The 14,133-nt window shown below is 43.7% G+C and overlaps 1 protein-coding gene across 1 annotated transcript; it reads left to right on the plus strand.

Annotated features, from left to right (window-relative positions):
- Positions 1-88: 88 nt before the first annotated feature.
- Positions 89-13,317, plus strand: LOC129810619 (deoxyhypusine hydroxylase-like). Its single transcript, XM_055861311.1, has 5 exons — positions 89-802; positions 1,148-1,453; positions 1,570-1,646; positions 5,624-5,876; positions 6,986-13,317. The coding sequence occupies exons 2-5, from the start codon at positions 1,180-1,182 to the stop codon at positions 7,282-7,284; spliced, it is 903 nt and encodes a 300-aa protein (XP_055717286.1). The 5' UTR covers positions 89-802; positions 1,148-1,179; the 3' UTR covers positions 7,285-13,317.
- Positions 13,318-14,133: the final 816 nt, after the last annotated feature.

Raw genomic sequence — 14,133 nt, forward strand, 5'->3', positions numbered from 1 at the left:
ATCATTTGAGTCCTTCCATTTCATATGTTAAACTAAACTGTGCCCCGGAAGCGCAAGGTTGTAGTGTTTCTTGGTCACGCGCAGAGACTGTGTGCAAAGATTATCTATTATATTGACACGATAGTTGAGTGACCGTTCTATCCACAGATCGAACAAAGAGACGGATATTTCACCGAAAGTATAAATAGGAAGCATTCACTTCGCCTTTCTACTCACTACCAGAAATGGTAGTGGGAGGAATTCCAGTAGCCGGCAGTGGGAGAAGATGGAACGAGATGGATTTTGGCCGACATTCTGCAAATTTTCTTATCGATTAAACATTTGATCTCAATACAGTTTTATGTTCCCAAAACTAAAATATGTTATGAACAGAGTGGACTGAGTTTTGCAGACGAACCTTTGCCAACGTTTTTTTTTGTCGCGTTGTTCAGGAACGCAAATGCGAATTGAGTTTTTTCACACGTGCACTTCCCTAACCGCAATATGCAAATGTAAACAACAGGCACATCTCCACAGTAAATTCGTTTTCTTTCGCCCAAAGTTGCCAACATACCACGTGCGTCCGTCACTCAGTGCATCAGTAACAACTATCCATTACGAAACTTCTATTCGATCAAATAAGCCTCACATAGCAAATTAGCAATTACATATTTTGTTGACCAAATTCGACCATCCAGATTTTTGGCAGAGTAAACCCTCTCGGGTCGACTCATCCTCTGCTTTGTGCCTGTGGAACTTTCTTGTCCATGTGGGAAATATGAAGTGCTGCTTGTAGCGAACTGTTACAGAAAATTCCCGTGAAGTGAGTATGATTAATTATCTTTGAGCTGTTTCGGTGAAGTATTTTACTAAGCGAGACTCGGCTTGGATATGGCATGATATTCATTAGCAAACGTAGCTAGCTAGCCATGTTATCAAACATCTTTACTCGCTAACGTTAGCTTACTGGTTCTGTAACTAAAGCTAGCTAGGCTGCTAGCCTGAAAAGCATAGCTGATGTGAACCAGCAATGCAGCTGTCTACTTTTATACTAGGGAAACTTGTTTGATTGAATTTCGTGTTTTGTACTAGATGTGCAATAGCTAACCACATATTCCGTTAATTCACTTAACATCGTCACCTTTTCTGATATTTTCCCTCTTTTCAGATACAGTAGCTACAGCCATTATTATTCTCAAAATGGCAAGTGAGCAGGAGGTGGCCGCAGTGGGCAAAATTCTGGTCAATCCAAAGCAGGACCTGACAACACGATTCAGAGCACTCTTCACCCTGCGTAATGTGGGTGGACCAGAGGCCATAGAATGGATCAGTCAGACTTTTGTGGATGACTCTGCTCTGTTGAAACATGAGTTGGCATATTGCCTGGGCCAAATGCAGGACGAGAGAGCCATCCCCACGCTAGAGACTGTTCTGAAAGACATAACACAGGAGCCTATGGTCAGGCATGAAGCAGGTCAGTATGCCAGATCATGAGTCCACTCTCATTTATATACATACTGTATTGATAAACATGTTCACAGAATGTAATAGTGCTTATCTAAACGGTTCACTTTTTAAAAATCTATTTAGGGGAAGCATTAGGAGCTATTGGGAACCTCGAGGTCCTTGACATACTGAAAGAGTACTCTGAGGACCCAGTCATCGAGGTATGTAAAACGAGGCATATTGGATATAAATTAATAGCAAAGAGATTGTGGAAATCAAACAAAACACACAGCATTTACATATAGTAATATTCATTGAGGGGGAATTACCTTTATGTACTTCTCTCTCTCTCTGTATTCTGACCTTGAATTTAAGCCTGAGAATATTATGCTATTCATTTGGTGTGGAGATATGCCATATTCTGACCTTGACTTAATTCCACCAACTTTATGCCCAAGGAAACCATGAATAGTCTAGCGACCTACTGGTTCCAAGTGGTAAAAGCATCTACTTTTTTTTCAATAGAATAACACCATACTCCATGCACTGTAATTTACAACTTGATTATAGCTAGGTAAATTAGGAATCTGTTTGGATAAGGGAATTGTAAATATCATGCTTGTTTTACAGTGCAATTTACTTTTTCCACATTTTCTTATTTTACAGCCGTATTCTAAAATTTATTTTTTTAAATCCTGGTCAATCTACACACAACCCCATAATGACAAAATGAAAAACAGGTTTAGAAATGTTAGCAAATTTATTACAAGTAAAAAACGGGTACATGTAAATAAGTATTCAGACCCTTTGCTATGAGACTCGAAATTGAACTCCCGTTGCATCCTGTTTCCATTGATAATCATTGATGTTTCTACAATTTGATTTGAGTCCACCTGTGGTAAATTCAATTGATTGGACATGATTTGCTAAGGCACACCTGTCTATATAAGGACCCACAGTTGACAGTCCATGATGGAGTAAAAACTAAGCCATGAGGTCGAAGGAATTGTCCGTGGAGCTCAGACAGGATTGTGTCAGGGCACAGATCTGGAGAATGGTACCAAAAAGTTTCTGCCACATTGAAGGTCCAAGAACACAGTGGCCTCCATCATTCTAAAATGGAAGAAGTTTGGAACCACCAAGACTCTTCCTAGAGCTGGTCGGGAGGTGATTCTGACATGGTCTGGAGGAAACCTGGCACCAGCAGCCCTACAGTGAAGCATGGTGGTGGCAGCATCATGCTGTGGGGATGTTTTTCAGCAGCAGGGACTGGGAGACTAGTTAGGATTGAGGGAAAGATGAACGGAGCAAAGTAAAGAGATCCTTGATGAACACCTGTTCCAGAGTGCTCAGGAACTCTGACTGAGTGAAGGTTCACCTTCCAACAGGACAACGACCCCAAGCACACAGCCAAGCGTCTTCAGGACAAGTCTCTGATTGTCCTTGAGTGGCCCAACCAGAGCCCGGACTTGAACCCTTCGAACATCTCTGGAGAGACCTGAAAATAGCTGTGCAGCGATGCTCCCCATCCAACCTGACAGAGCTTGAGAGGATCTGCAGAGAAGAATGGGAGAAACTCCAAATATAGGTGTGCTAAGCTTGTAGCGTCATACCCAAGAAGACTCAAGGCTGTAATCACTGCCAAAGGTGCTTCAACAAAGTACTGAGTAAAGGGTCTGAATACTTATGTAAATAATGTTTTTATTTCTTTTGCAAAAAACAGACGGTTTTTGCTTTGTCTTTATGGGGTATTGTGTGTAGATCGAGGGGGGGGGGGGGGAAATTTTAATCAATTTTAGATTAAGGCTGTAACGTAACAAAATGTGGAAATAGTCAAGGGGTCTGATCTGAATACTTTCTGAATTCACTGTATATCTATTTGAACTTAATCACTGGAGACAAATGAAACCAGTCATATGGCAGCAAACTGAAGCATGTCAACATATTAACTTTCCCACAAAGTTGATAAAATACTGTGCCATTATGCAGAATTTCAATTGTACAGCTTTTTAACTTGCTAGGATGGGCATTCTCAAATGTCTTAATTATAGGCTGGCCCGATATTGTTTCTTATTTTTATCATGTTAAATATTACCCACTATCAGTATCGACCGTCGGTAGGCCTAATAACCACACATATTCAACTGATAATTTACTGTTAGTTCCCTTCAGTTGGTATAGCCTACATTATCATTCCATTTGTTTTCATTTAGCTTCATTTGAGCCTCTGTAAACGCTGTCACGACCGTGCAGTTGAGGATCGTTATTAACAATAGGCTAATTAAATCGTTATGGAGACCACGCCGTAACAGTTTGAACCCTATTAGTGCAGGCAATAGATGACGGTATAGCCTACTATTGTACACTATTCTCCATATTGTAATTCTATGTACACTAATCTTCCAACCTTACCATGGGTTGAACTGAATATAACGACTTTCAGGATGAAGGAGATGTACAAATTTTTGAATCATCAATATATTTTGTGTAAAGCCTCTCCAAACCTTTTTTTAATGCTGAATAAAATACTGTCTTACCCCTAAATTGTCTACAAGATCTGAATCTTTTTTTAATCTAACAATTGGTGTTTATACAGAGACGAATATGCATAGTCACACTGAACAAAAATAAAATGCACATGCAGCAATTTCAAAGATTTTACTGAGTTACAGTTCATATGAGGAAATCAGTCAATTGAAATAATTTAATTGGGCCCTAATCTATGGATTTCACGACTGGAAATACAGATATGCATCTGTTGGTCACAGATACCTTTAAAAAAAAGATTGGGCGTGGATTAGAAAACCAGTCAGTATCTGGTGTGACCACCATTTGCCTCATGCAGCGCAACATCTTCGCATAGAGTTGATCAGGCTGTTGATTGTGTTCTATGTAATGTTGACCCACTCCACTTCAATGGCTGTGCAAAGTTGTTGGATATTGGTGGGAACATGCTCAATCAGTAACATGGCCGAGTATGCAAGCCATGGAAGAACTGGGGCATTTTCAGCTTCCAGGAATTATGGGGCAGTCCATTATCATGAAGCATGAGATGATGAACGGCATGACAATGGGCCTTTAGGATCTCGTCACGATATCTCTGCATTCAAATTGCCATCGATAAAATGCAATTGTATTCATTGTCCATAGCTTATGCCAGTCCATTCCATAACCCCACAGCCACCATGGGGCACTCTGTTCACAACGTTGACATCAGCAAACCACAAGACGCCATGCACGCTGTCTATCTGCCCGGTACAGTTGAAACCAAGATTAATTTGTGAAGAGCACACTTTTCCAACGTGCCAGTGGCCATCGAGCAGGGCCTAAAATTAACTTTTTTTGGTCCACCTGTGGCAAGTACAGTAGATTTAAAAAATCTACCAGGCACTATGATTTTATTTTACCAGCCAAAATATGTTTGTGCCATAATTACATTTAAAAAAATACTGATTACCACGCTTTGTTTCTAAAACAAGAAATGTATTAGTAAGAAATGTGGTATATTGCTCAATTTCATTTTTTGTGACCTCAGTCTTTTAATGCCTTTAAGGGCAGGATGTTACTGTGCTAACGGTGCCACTCCATTCCTGTCACGTGAGAGATTTGGGATCTGACTAGGGTGTCTCTTCGCTGTCAGAGGCAGCAGACTCAAGCCAACGCTGAAAAACAACTTAGCTTGTGAACAAAACAATGTTAATAGCCAAGAAACGAGTTCTAACTTTGTCAAATTTCAAGAGAGAAATTCTCACTAACAGGAATGTTAACAAATTTGTGCACAAAATTAGCGAAATAAGCTTTTTGTACAAATGGAATGTTTCTGGGATTTTTTATTTCAGCTCATGGGACCAACACTTTACATGTTACACTTTCTATTTAATACCTAATATTCTGAACCTGTTCTCAATTATATTCTAGTGAGTCTGACTAAATTAAAACTAAAAGGGATGGCTTAAGATGAATGTAATAAACCCTATTGAATAAACTCAAATAAAATCTGTTGGTTAGCAAGTGGGAGGGTTTTCAGCAGTTGAAAGAAATGTATTCAGAGCGTGCAAGGTAGCCACACCTGCAGAGCGCGTTATGCAACTGAATAAGGTAAGTCTGAATACCAAATACTGAAGTGCGTAGGAAAGGTGTCAATCGGCCCCTACAGTGCCTGTATGATGGTCATGTCAGTACTCTCGTTCTCCTCCAGGTGGCAGAGACGTGCCAGTTGGCTGTCAGGCGGCTGGAGTGGCTGATATCTGGTGGGGACCAGAATGGAGAGGAGGGCACCGACGGAAACCCTTACTGTTCTGTGGACCCTGCTCCCCCAGCCCAGAGGAAGACTGTCCCTGAGCTGAGGACACAGCTCCTGGATGAGAGCCTGCCGCTGTTTGAGCGCTACAGGGCCATGTTCGCCCTCCGCAACCTGGGCACCGAAGAGGCTGTCCTGGCTCTAGGAGATGGTTAGAGAGACTTCTTAGACTATGCTGTCTATGGCAATTGTCAATAAAGGAGTGAATTTGTAGCATTGAAGAGCTTATTTTCTGCAAAATGTGCAGCCACATTCGTATTCACATAACCACATTTTCTTGTCCTGAATCATTTTGTAACCCTCCACTATCAGCGTCTCTGAATCATTACGTAACCCTCCAGCGTCTCTGAATCATTACGCAACCCTCCTATCAGCGTCTCTGAATCATTACGCAACCCTCCTATCCGCGTCTCTGAATCATTACATAACCCTCCTATCAGTGTCTTTGAATCATTACGTAACCCTCCACTATCAGCGTCTCTGAATCATTACGTAACCCTCCACTATCAGCGTCTGAATCATTACGTAACCCTCCACTATCAGCGTCTGAATCATTACGTAACCCTCCTATCAGCGTCTGAATCATTACGTAACCCTCCTATCAGCGTCTGAATCATTACGTAACCCTCCTATCAGCGTCTGAATCATTACGTAACCCTCCTATCAGCGTCTGAATCATTACGTAAACCTCCACTATCAGCGGCTCTGAATCATTACGTAACTCTCCACTATCAGCGTCTCTGAATCATTACGTAACTCTCCACTATCAGCGTCTCTGAATCATTATGTAACCCTCCACTATCAGCGTCTCTGAATCATTATGTAACCCTCCACTATCAGCGTCTCTGAATCATTACGTAACCCTCCTATCAGCGTCTCTGAATCATCACGTAACCCTCCTATCAGTGTCTCTGAATCATTACGTAACCCTCCACTATCAGCGTCTCTGAATCATTATGTAACCCTCCACTATCAGTGTCTCAATCATTACGTAACCCTCCTATCAGCGTCTCTGAATCATCACGTAACCCTCCTATCAGTGTCTCTGAATCATTACGTAACCCTCCACTATCAGCGTCTCTGAATCATTACGTAACCCTCCACTATCAGCGTCTCTGAATCATCACGTAACCCTCCACTATCAGCGTCTCTGAATCATTACGTAACCCTCCACTATCAGCGTCTCTGAATCATTACGTAACCCTCCTATCAGTGTCTCTGAAAACACCAACACTCACTCAACCCTTTTATCCTTCACAGGTCTTCAGTGTAGCAGTGCCTTGTTCCGCCATGAGATTGGCTACGTCCTGGGTCAGATCCAGCACCCAGCCAGCATCCCCCAGCTGCAGGCAGCTCTGGAGCTGGACGGGGAGAATGCCATGGTGAGACACGAGTGTGCAGAGGCCCTGGGATCCATCGGCAAGGAGGAGTGTATGAAGATCCTGGAGCGCTATAGGAAAGATGCAGAGCGCGTGGTGAAGGAGAGTTGTGAGGTAGCCCTGGACATGCTGGAGTATGAGAACGGCACACAGTTCCAGTACGCTGACGGACTACTATGACTGCAAGGGGAGCAGTGAGGACCAAACGGCAAGCATGGACATTGGAAGCTATAGGAGAACTGCTATACAGCGCTGTAAGAGCTTTCCGCAGATGTCATAACTCATTATCACTTAGACCCATTTTCATTCATTGAAACAATCTTGACTCTTGCCAGTGATTATTGGCCTCTGAGACAAGGCAGTGTAATAATAATATTACAGTGCATTGTGCCATGTTTTAGTTTGTTTATTCATTGTTTTCTTGGAAGCTACATTAATAAATTGTCAAGATAATGTAATACTTTTCCCCCTAAGCTCAGTGAACCATTCACATTTATCTTTAATTCAGAATAATCTGATAAGCATCTGAAATCAGAACCTGATTTGTCAATCAAGATTGTTAAGACACTTTTCTGCTCTGTCATTCGCATTTATTTTTAATCTCAAATTAAAATAAAGGCTTAGGTAATAACATTGAGACAATACCACAATGGTGTCGTTTAGCACTATCATGGCAGCCTGTGTTCTAGCCCAGTGGGAGGTGTTGCATCATGACGGCTAATCCACACAGCCACTCATACTCCGCCATCAGAGACAATAATAATAGGGTCATATGAATTTGGAAATACTCTACAAGTTATTTCCCTTCAGCTTTCTCATTCCCACTGAAACACATTGCTATCCTATGTGCTTTCAAAAAGATTACAAATGGGATGAAAATGTAGCATTTACACTTAACAGTACAAACATACTCTTTTCATAACCCGGATCAGGGGAAAGCTTTTGTTCGTGTGATGTACAGTATGTGTGCATCTTCAGTTGTGAGCTCTGCAGAGAGTGGAAAGAAAGGCAGCTGTCAGCTCTGTGGAGGGATAGAGAATTACCAGCATGCTGAGAGGGAGGGCCACAGCTATAGTAAAATGGGGATGAATGACCCATTCCAGTGCACTAAACGTAGCTAAGCACAGAGCTGTGGAAACAGTGCCCAGACTTCCCTCAACCTACCAACACCTCAGTCACCATGATGCACCCCATCATGATCGGCATCGTTGTTGTCAACACCTCCATCACCGTCATCTATTGGTTCTTTGTCCTCACAGAGGCCTTCCATAGAAAGAAAGAGTATAACTGACCTTACAGAGTTCTACTGCTCAGAGTAGATAGCTTCTGTGTTTCCTGTTTTGTCTGGGGGAAATGCTCAGTCCTCCACAGCTCCTGCCATTGGAGCACAGTTTTACACATAGGTAATGCATTTCTTTGAAACTGATAAACAAATATATTTCTGGATATAATTAACTGTATTTCTAACATTATATGAGGAGTTTTCTGACTCACAGTTAAGGCTGTGACCTTGTCTTGCCTCTGGCATTTTGGTGTTGAAGCTTATCTCCGGATTGGGTAGAGATTTAATCATACACACAATGCAGAGTGAAAAAAGCAGAAATCTCTTTTTTTCACTTGGTGTGTCATCTTATGGATACCAGATGATTAGTTACTACTGCTCAGATAAGGAGAGGAAAATTAACCAAATACAGCCTTAGATCAGGGAAACAATACAGGGAAGTGTATGGACTGTAGCGAAACAGCCAAAGGAATCTTTGTCTGCAGCTGCAGCTGAACCCAACAAGGTATTTTGCATCTCTGTTTTCCACGTTCTACAGTGTCAAAATGTGTAATTTGTTTACTGGTGCTACATTTGTTCACTCAACATATAATCAACAGGCTATGTATGATGCAGAATAATGTGGAAAGTAACTGTCTGTGCTCATTACACATCATCCAATATGTTTTCAATTAATTCCAATTGTATCCTTCTTCCTTATATGATAATCAGTAATTGGCCTATTTATGGAGAATGTCCTACTAAATTGATACATATCTATTTTGACACATTTAAAAGACTTTCCATCAAACATGATTTGGTGGAAACCAGGTTTATATGAAATCTGCCAGAGAAAGGATGCCATTGACTACTCATGGTCATACTCATTCACAGCCATCATTCTAGTCTGACAGGAAACACCCTTGAGGATTAATTAGGTCTAGGTGTCAAAGGTTATGAGGGACACAGACTTATTTAGAGTTAGACACAGGAGTGACTCGACTCTTCAGTCCAGTTTCACTTAAAGCTTAGGTGGAGTAGAGCTACTGACCCTGTTGTTGACAAGAGGGACTCCAGTCCTCTCTGCCAGGCTAGCCTCACACAGCAGACAGAGACAGCCTGTTGTCTCAAGTGTTCTGCAAGAAGATCAAGATGCACCCAACCCTGAGGAGGTTGTCCTAGTCTGAGTGAGTAATGCCTTTACTGACTAGAGAGAAGGCTTTAGGTTCATTTCTAGGTTTTGCTAATGCTTTTGCTTTCAGTAATCTGCTTTTGATGAGGGAGAGTGGCATGACTCATGTAGTACTTGTGTAGTATTCTAGTCAGTGATGTTACAGCTAATGCTAAACTAGCCTGAACTGTTGGGTAGTATTCAGTATTCTGTTGGGAGGCGGTATTCAGTCTCGACAGCCTCAGCTCTGTTGGGAGGCGGTATTCAGTCTCGACTGCCTCAGCTCTGTTCGGAGGCGGTATTCAGTCTCGACTGCCTCAGCTCTGTTGGGAGGCGGTATTCAGTCTCGACTGCCTCAGCTCTGTTGGGAGGCGGTATTCAGTCTCGACTGCCTCAGCTCTGTTGCGAGGCGGTATTCAGTCTCGACTGCCTCAACTCTGTTGCGAGGCGGTATTCAGTCTCGACAGCCTCAGCTCTGTTGGGAGGCGGTATTCAGTCTCGACAGACTCAGCTCTGTTGGGAGGCGGTATTCCGTCTCGACAGCCTCAGCTCTGTTGGGAGGCGGTATTCCGTCTCGACTGCCTCAGCTCTGTTGGGAGGCGGTATTCAGTCTCGACTGCCTCAGCTCTGTTGGGAGGCGGTATTCAGTCTCGACTGCCTCAGCTCTGTTGGGAGGCGGTATTCAGTCTCAACAGCCTCAGCTCTGTTGCGAGGCGTTATTCAGTCTCGACAGCCTCAGCTCTGTTGCGAGGCGGTATTCAGTCTCGACAGCCTCAGCTCTGTTGCGAGGCGGTATTCAGTCTCGACTGCCTCAGCTCTGTTGGGAGGCGGTATTCAGTCTCGACTGCCTCAGCTCTGTTGGGAGGCGGTATTCAGTCTCGACAGCCTCAGCTCTGTTGCGAGGCGTTATTCAGTCTCGACAGCCTCAGCTCTGTTGCGAGGCGGTATTCAGTCTCGACTGCCTCAGCTCTGTTGCGAGGCGGTATTCAGTCTCGACTGCCTCAGCTCTGTTGCGAGGCGGTATTCAGTCTCGACAGCCTCAGCTCTGTTGCGAGGCAGTACTCAGTATTTTACGTGACATCAGTCTCCTCAGTCTGAGAGAACTCTTTCTGCACTTAGGTTGCATGAGGAAACTTCAACAGTGTTTTTACATGTACTTACTTCAGACACCTCCACATTTCATCTTACAGTCACTCTCTCGTTCCTGTGTCTTATTTAATTCCATCTCCCCCACCTCATTAAGGGACATGATTTGGATGGAAGTTGCTCTCCGGAAAGACAGGGCAGTGTCACAGGATGATATTTCCGGGCAAATGAGGAATGCACAACTGAATGGTGGGAAGAGGGGAGCTGATTAATAGCACTTTAAGCCTCTTTGTCCATAACTGAAGTCAGAACAAATATTTACCTACCAACTACTCAACATTACAAATAGCAACACATTCTCTGAAAATCAGACGTCTTTGTCAGTGGACTTCAGGGAAGTTCATTATGGGAATGAAGATATCCTTCGTCACAACAGATGTACTGTATGTTCCCCTTATTTGATCTTTCATTTTGAGAGTTTCTGCCCTGAAAAAAAGATACTGCTATCTCCCTTATTCTCTTATTCTCTCGTCTTACCAGCCATAAGGCTCAGTATGAAGAATATACTGGACATGGGCCGCACAGACCAAGTCTCCATTCAGTTCATTGTAGTGCAGTTCATCCAGGATGGCACATCAATGCGAGCTGTGGCAAGAAGGTTTGCTGTGTCTGTCAGCGTAGTGTCCAGAGCATGGAGGCGCTACCAGGAGACAGGCCAGTACATCAGGAGACGTGGAGGAGGCCGTAGGAGGGCAACAACCCAGCAGCAGGACCGCTACCTCCGCCTTTGTTCAAGGAGGTGCACTGCCAGCGCCCTGCAAAATGACCTCCAGCAGGCCACAAATGTGCATGTGTCTGCTCAAACAGTCAGAAACAGACTCCATGAGGGTGGTATGAGGGCCCGACGTCCACAGGTGGGGGTTGTGCTTACAGCCCAACACCGTGCAGGACGTTTGGCATTTGCCAGAGAACACCAAGATTGGCAAATTCGCCACTGGCGCCCTGTGCTCTTCACAGATGAAAGCAGGTTCACACTGAGCACATGTGACAGACGTGACAGAGTCTGGAGACGCCGTGGAGAACGTTCTGCTGCCTGCAACATCCTCCAGCATGACCGGTTTGGCGATGGGTCAGTCATGGTGTGGGGTGGCATTTCTTTGTGGGGCCGCACAGCCCTCCATGTGCTCGCCAGAGGTAGCCTGACTGCCATTAGGTACCGAGATGAGATCCTCAGACCATTTGTGAGACCATATGCTGACACATGCACATTTGTGGCCTGCTGGAGGTCATTTTGCAGGGCTCTGGCAGTGCACCTCGTTGCACAAAGGCGGAGGTAGCGGTCCTGCTGCTGGGTTGTTGCCCTCCTACGGCCTCCTCCACGTCTCCTGATGTACTGGCCTGTCTCCTGGTAGCGCCTCCATGATCTGGACACTACGCTGACAGACACAGCAAACCTTTTTGCCACAGCTCGCATTGATGTGCCATCCTGGATGAACTGCACTACCTGAGCCACTTGTGTGGGTTGTAGACTCCGTCTCATGATACCACTAGAGTGAGAGCACCGCCAGCATTCAAAAGTGACCAAAACATCAGCCAGGAAGCATAGGAACTGAGAAGTGGTCTGTGGTCACCACCTGCAGAATCACTCCTTTTTTGGGGGTGTCTTGCTAATTGCCTATAATTTCCACCTTTTGTCTATTCCATTTGCACAACAGCATGTGAAATTTATTGTCAATCAGTGTTGCTTCCTAAGTGGACAGTTTGATTTCACAGAAGTGTGACTGACTTGGAGTTACATTGTGTTGTTTAAGTGTTCCCTTTATTTTTTTGAGCAGTGTACATGTAAAGGTGTAGTAGTGACTGAGTTTGTTCTTATATTTCCATATGAGAAATGTGTACATGCCAAACACAAACTGTCATTATGTGCACACAGACTGGGTCTGAGGAAGGTGCGTGTGACCGCAAGGGAGTGGAGAAGGAGGAAAAACTGCCGTCGAGGCGAAAAGGTGGATGACCATCAGAATAGTAGACGAGGGGAAGGGGATCCTTACAATGGTCAAATCTCCTAGCATATACAAGCAAAGACAACCTTCTTCTGAAGAAAACAGACCCACAGCTTTTTCAGTCAGTTGGGGTCAGAAGAACATTTTGCATAAGGTCCCCTGATAACAATTCACTGTCCACTCTATTCTGCTCTCTCCTGTCCTCAGTTCCTGCCAGGTTGGCTCAGCTACATCCCATCTCTGTTACTACCAATCATCTAATCCTGTTTTTATACAAATGAAATGAAACTGCAACCCAATCAATTTTTTAACAATGTAATTTAAGCATCAGATGCATAAACTAAGATACTGTATGTACAAACAATTCTACTGTATTATAATGTCTGTACTGTATAGGAAAACAAGTTGTAGACAGTTTGAACAATCCAACAGTGCAGAAACATTCATTTGTGCCAGTGCTCTGAGATTTTCCATTTCCTTTTGACCCCAGAGAATTAACAATTGAATCTTTAATATAAGATGTCAGCTGACATAACACCATGGGATCGAGCAGAACCTTGAACCAGAACACATCCCTTTTGCGAGTGTAGAGCTATATGTGCTGCTGTAACGCTGTAGACGTAAATACATCTGTTTTCCTGAGGTGGCCAAAGAGGATGACCCTCGTTCCAATAAAGGAAGGACTAAATCTGTGTCTGTCTGTATGTGTATATCTGCTTTATCCCCTCATCCCGATCCTCCATTATCATGTGGCGCTAAACTAAGCCAGTCTGACTCAGAGACAGGGCAGTGGAGAATAAGGCCTCAGCAGCTCAGGGACTTAGCAAGGACACACAAGGTCACACAAGACGTGCTGTCATTACCTACCATTCTGGTCTAGGACCACTATAGTACATAGAGGTGAGCAGCTCTGTAAGAGTGGGTCACTACAGCATTGGATATCAATATATGTTTTGGCATTAGAGGAGTTTGGTTGATTGGAATTCTTCCATTGCCCAATAAAGGCCAGGATTATTACAGATCTCAGATGAAACGGTGGGTTGACAGAGGGGTCTTGGTAAAACGATTATTGTCAGACATGTTATGCTTAACAGTAATACTTACTGACAAAACATACAAAAATAAAGGAACCATACCCCCTATCTCGCTTTTGGAACTATGGATAAAAGCTCTCTCCGGCGACACAACCACCTCTCTCTCTTTTGGAGATGTGGGTGGAACCTCTGGCCTAATTTGCGCTTTTTGTTTTCCAATCCTAAATCCAGGCTCAGAGAACTGACCTTGACCTGGCCCTTACAGTACGTCACTAAGTACATTAGCTCGCGTGGGTCTCTTTGCAGTCAATGCAATCTGGGACTAGAGCACTCCTGCAGCCATGGCAACCTCATGCTGCGTGGTACCCAGCACAAGGGCTGCAGTGGGTTGACATGTAATACATCTAAAATAACAGTGGGAGAGAAGATTGATGAGCGAGATCAATTGATGGTTGTTTTCGAAGATTGGAGATT

The sequence above is a fragment of the Salvelinus fontinalis genome, chromosome 14 (assembly GCF_029448725.1).
Source record: "Salvelinus fontinalis isolate EN_2023a chromosome 14, ASM2944872v1, whole genome shotgun sequence".
In the NCBI taxonomy this organism is placed as follows: Eukaryota; Metazoa; Chordata; class Actinopteri; order Salmoniformes; family Salmonidae; genus Salvelinus; species Salvelinus fontinalis.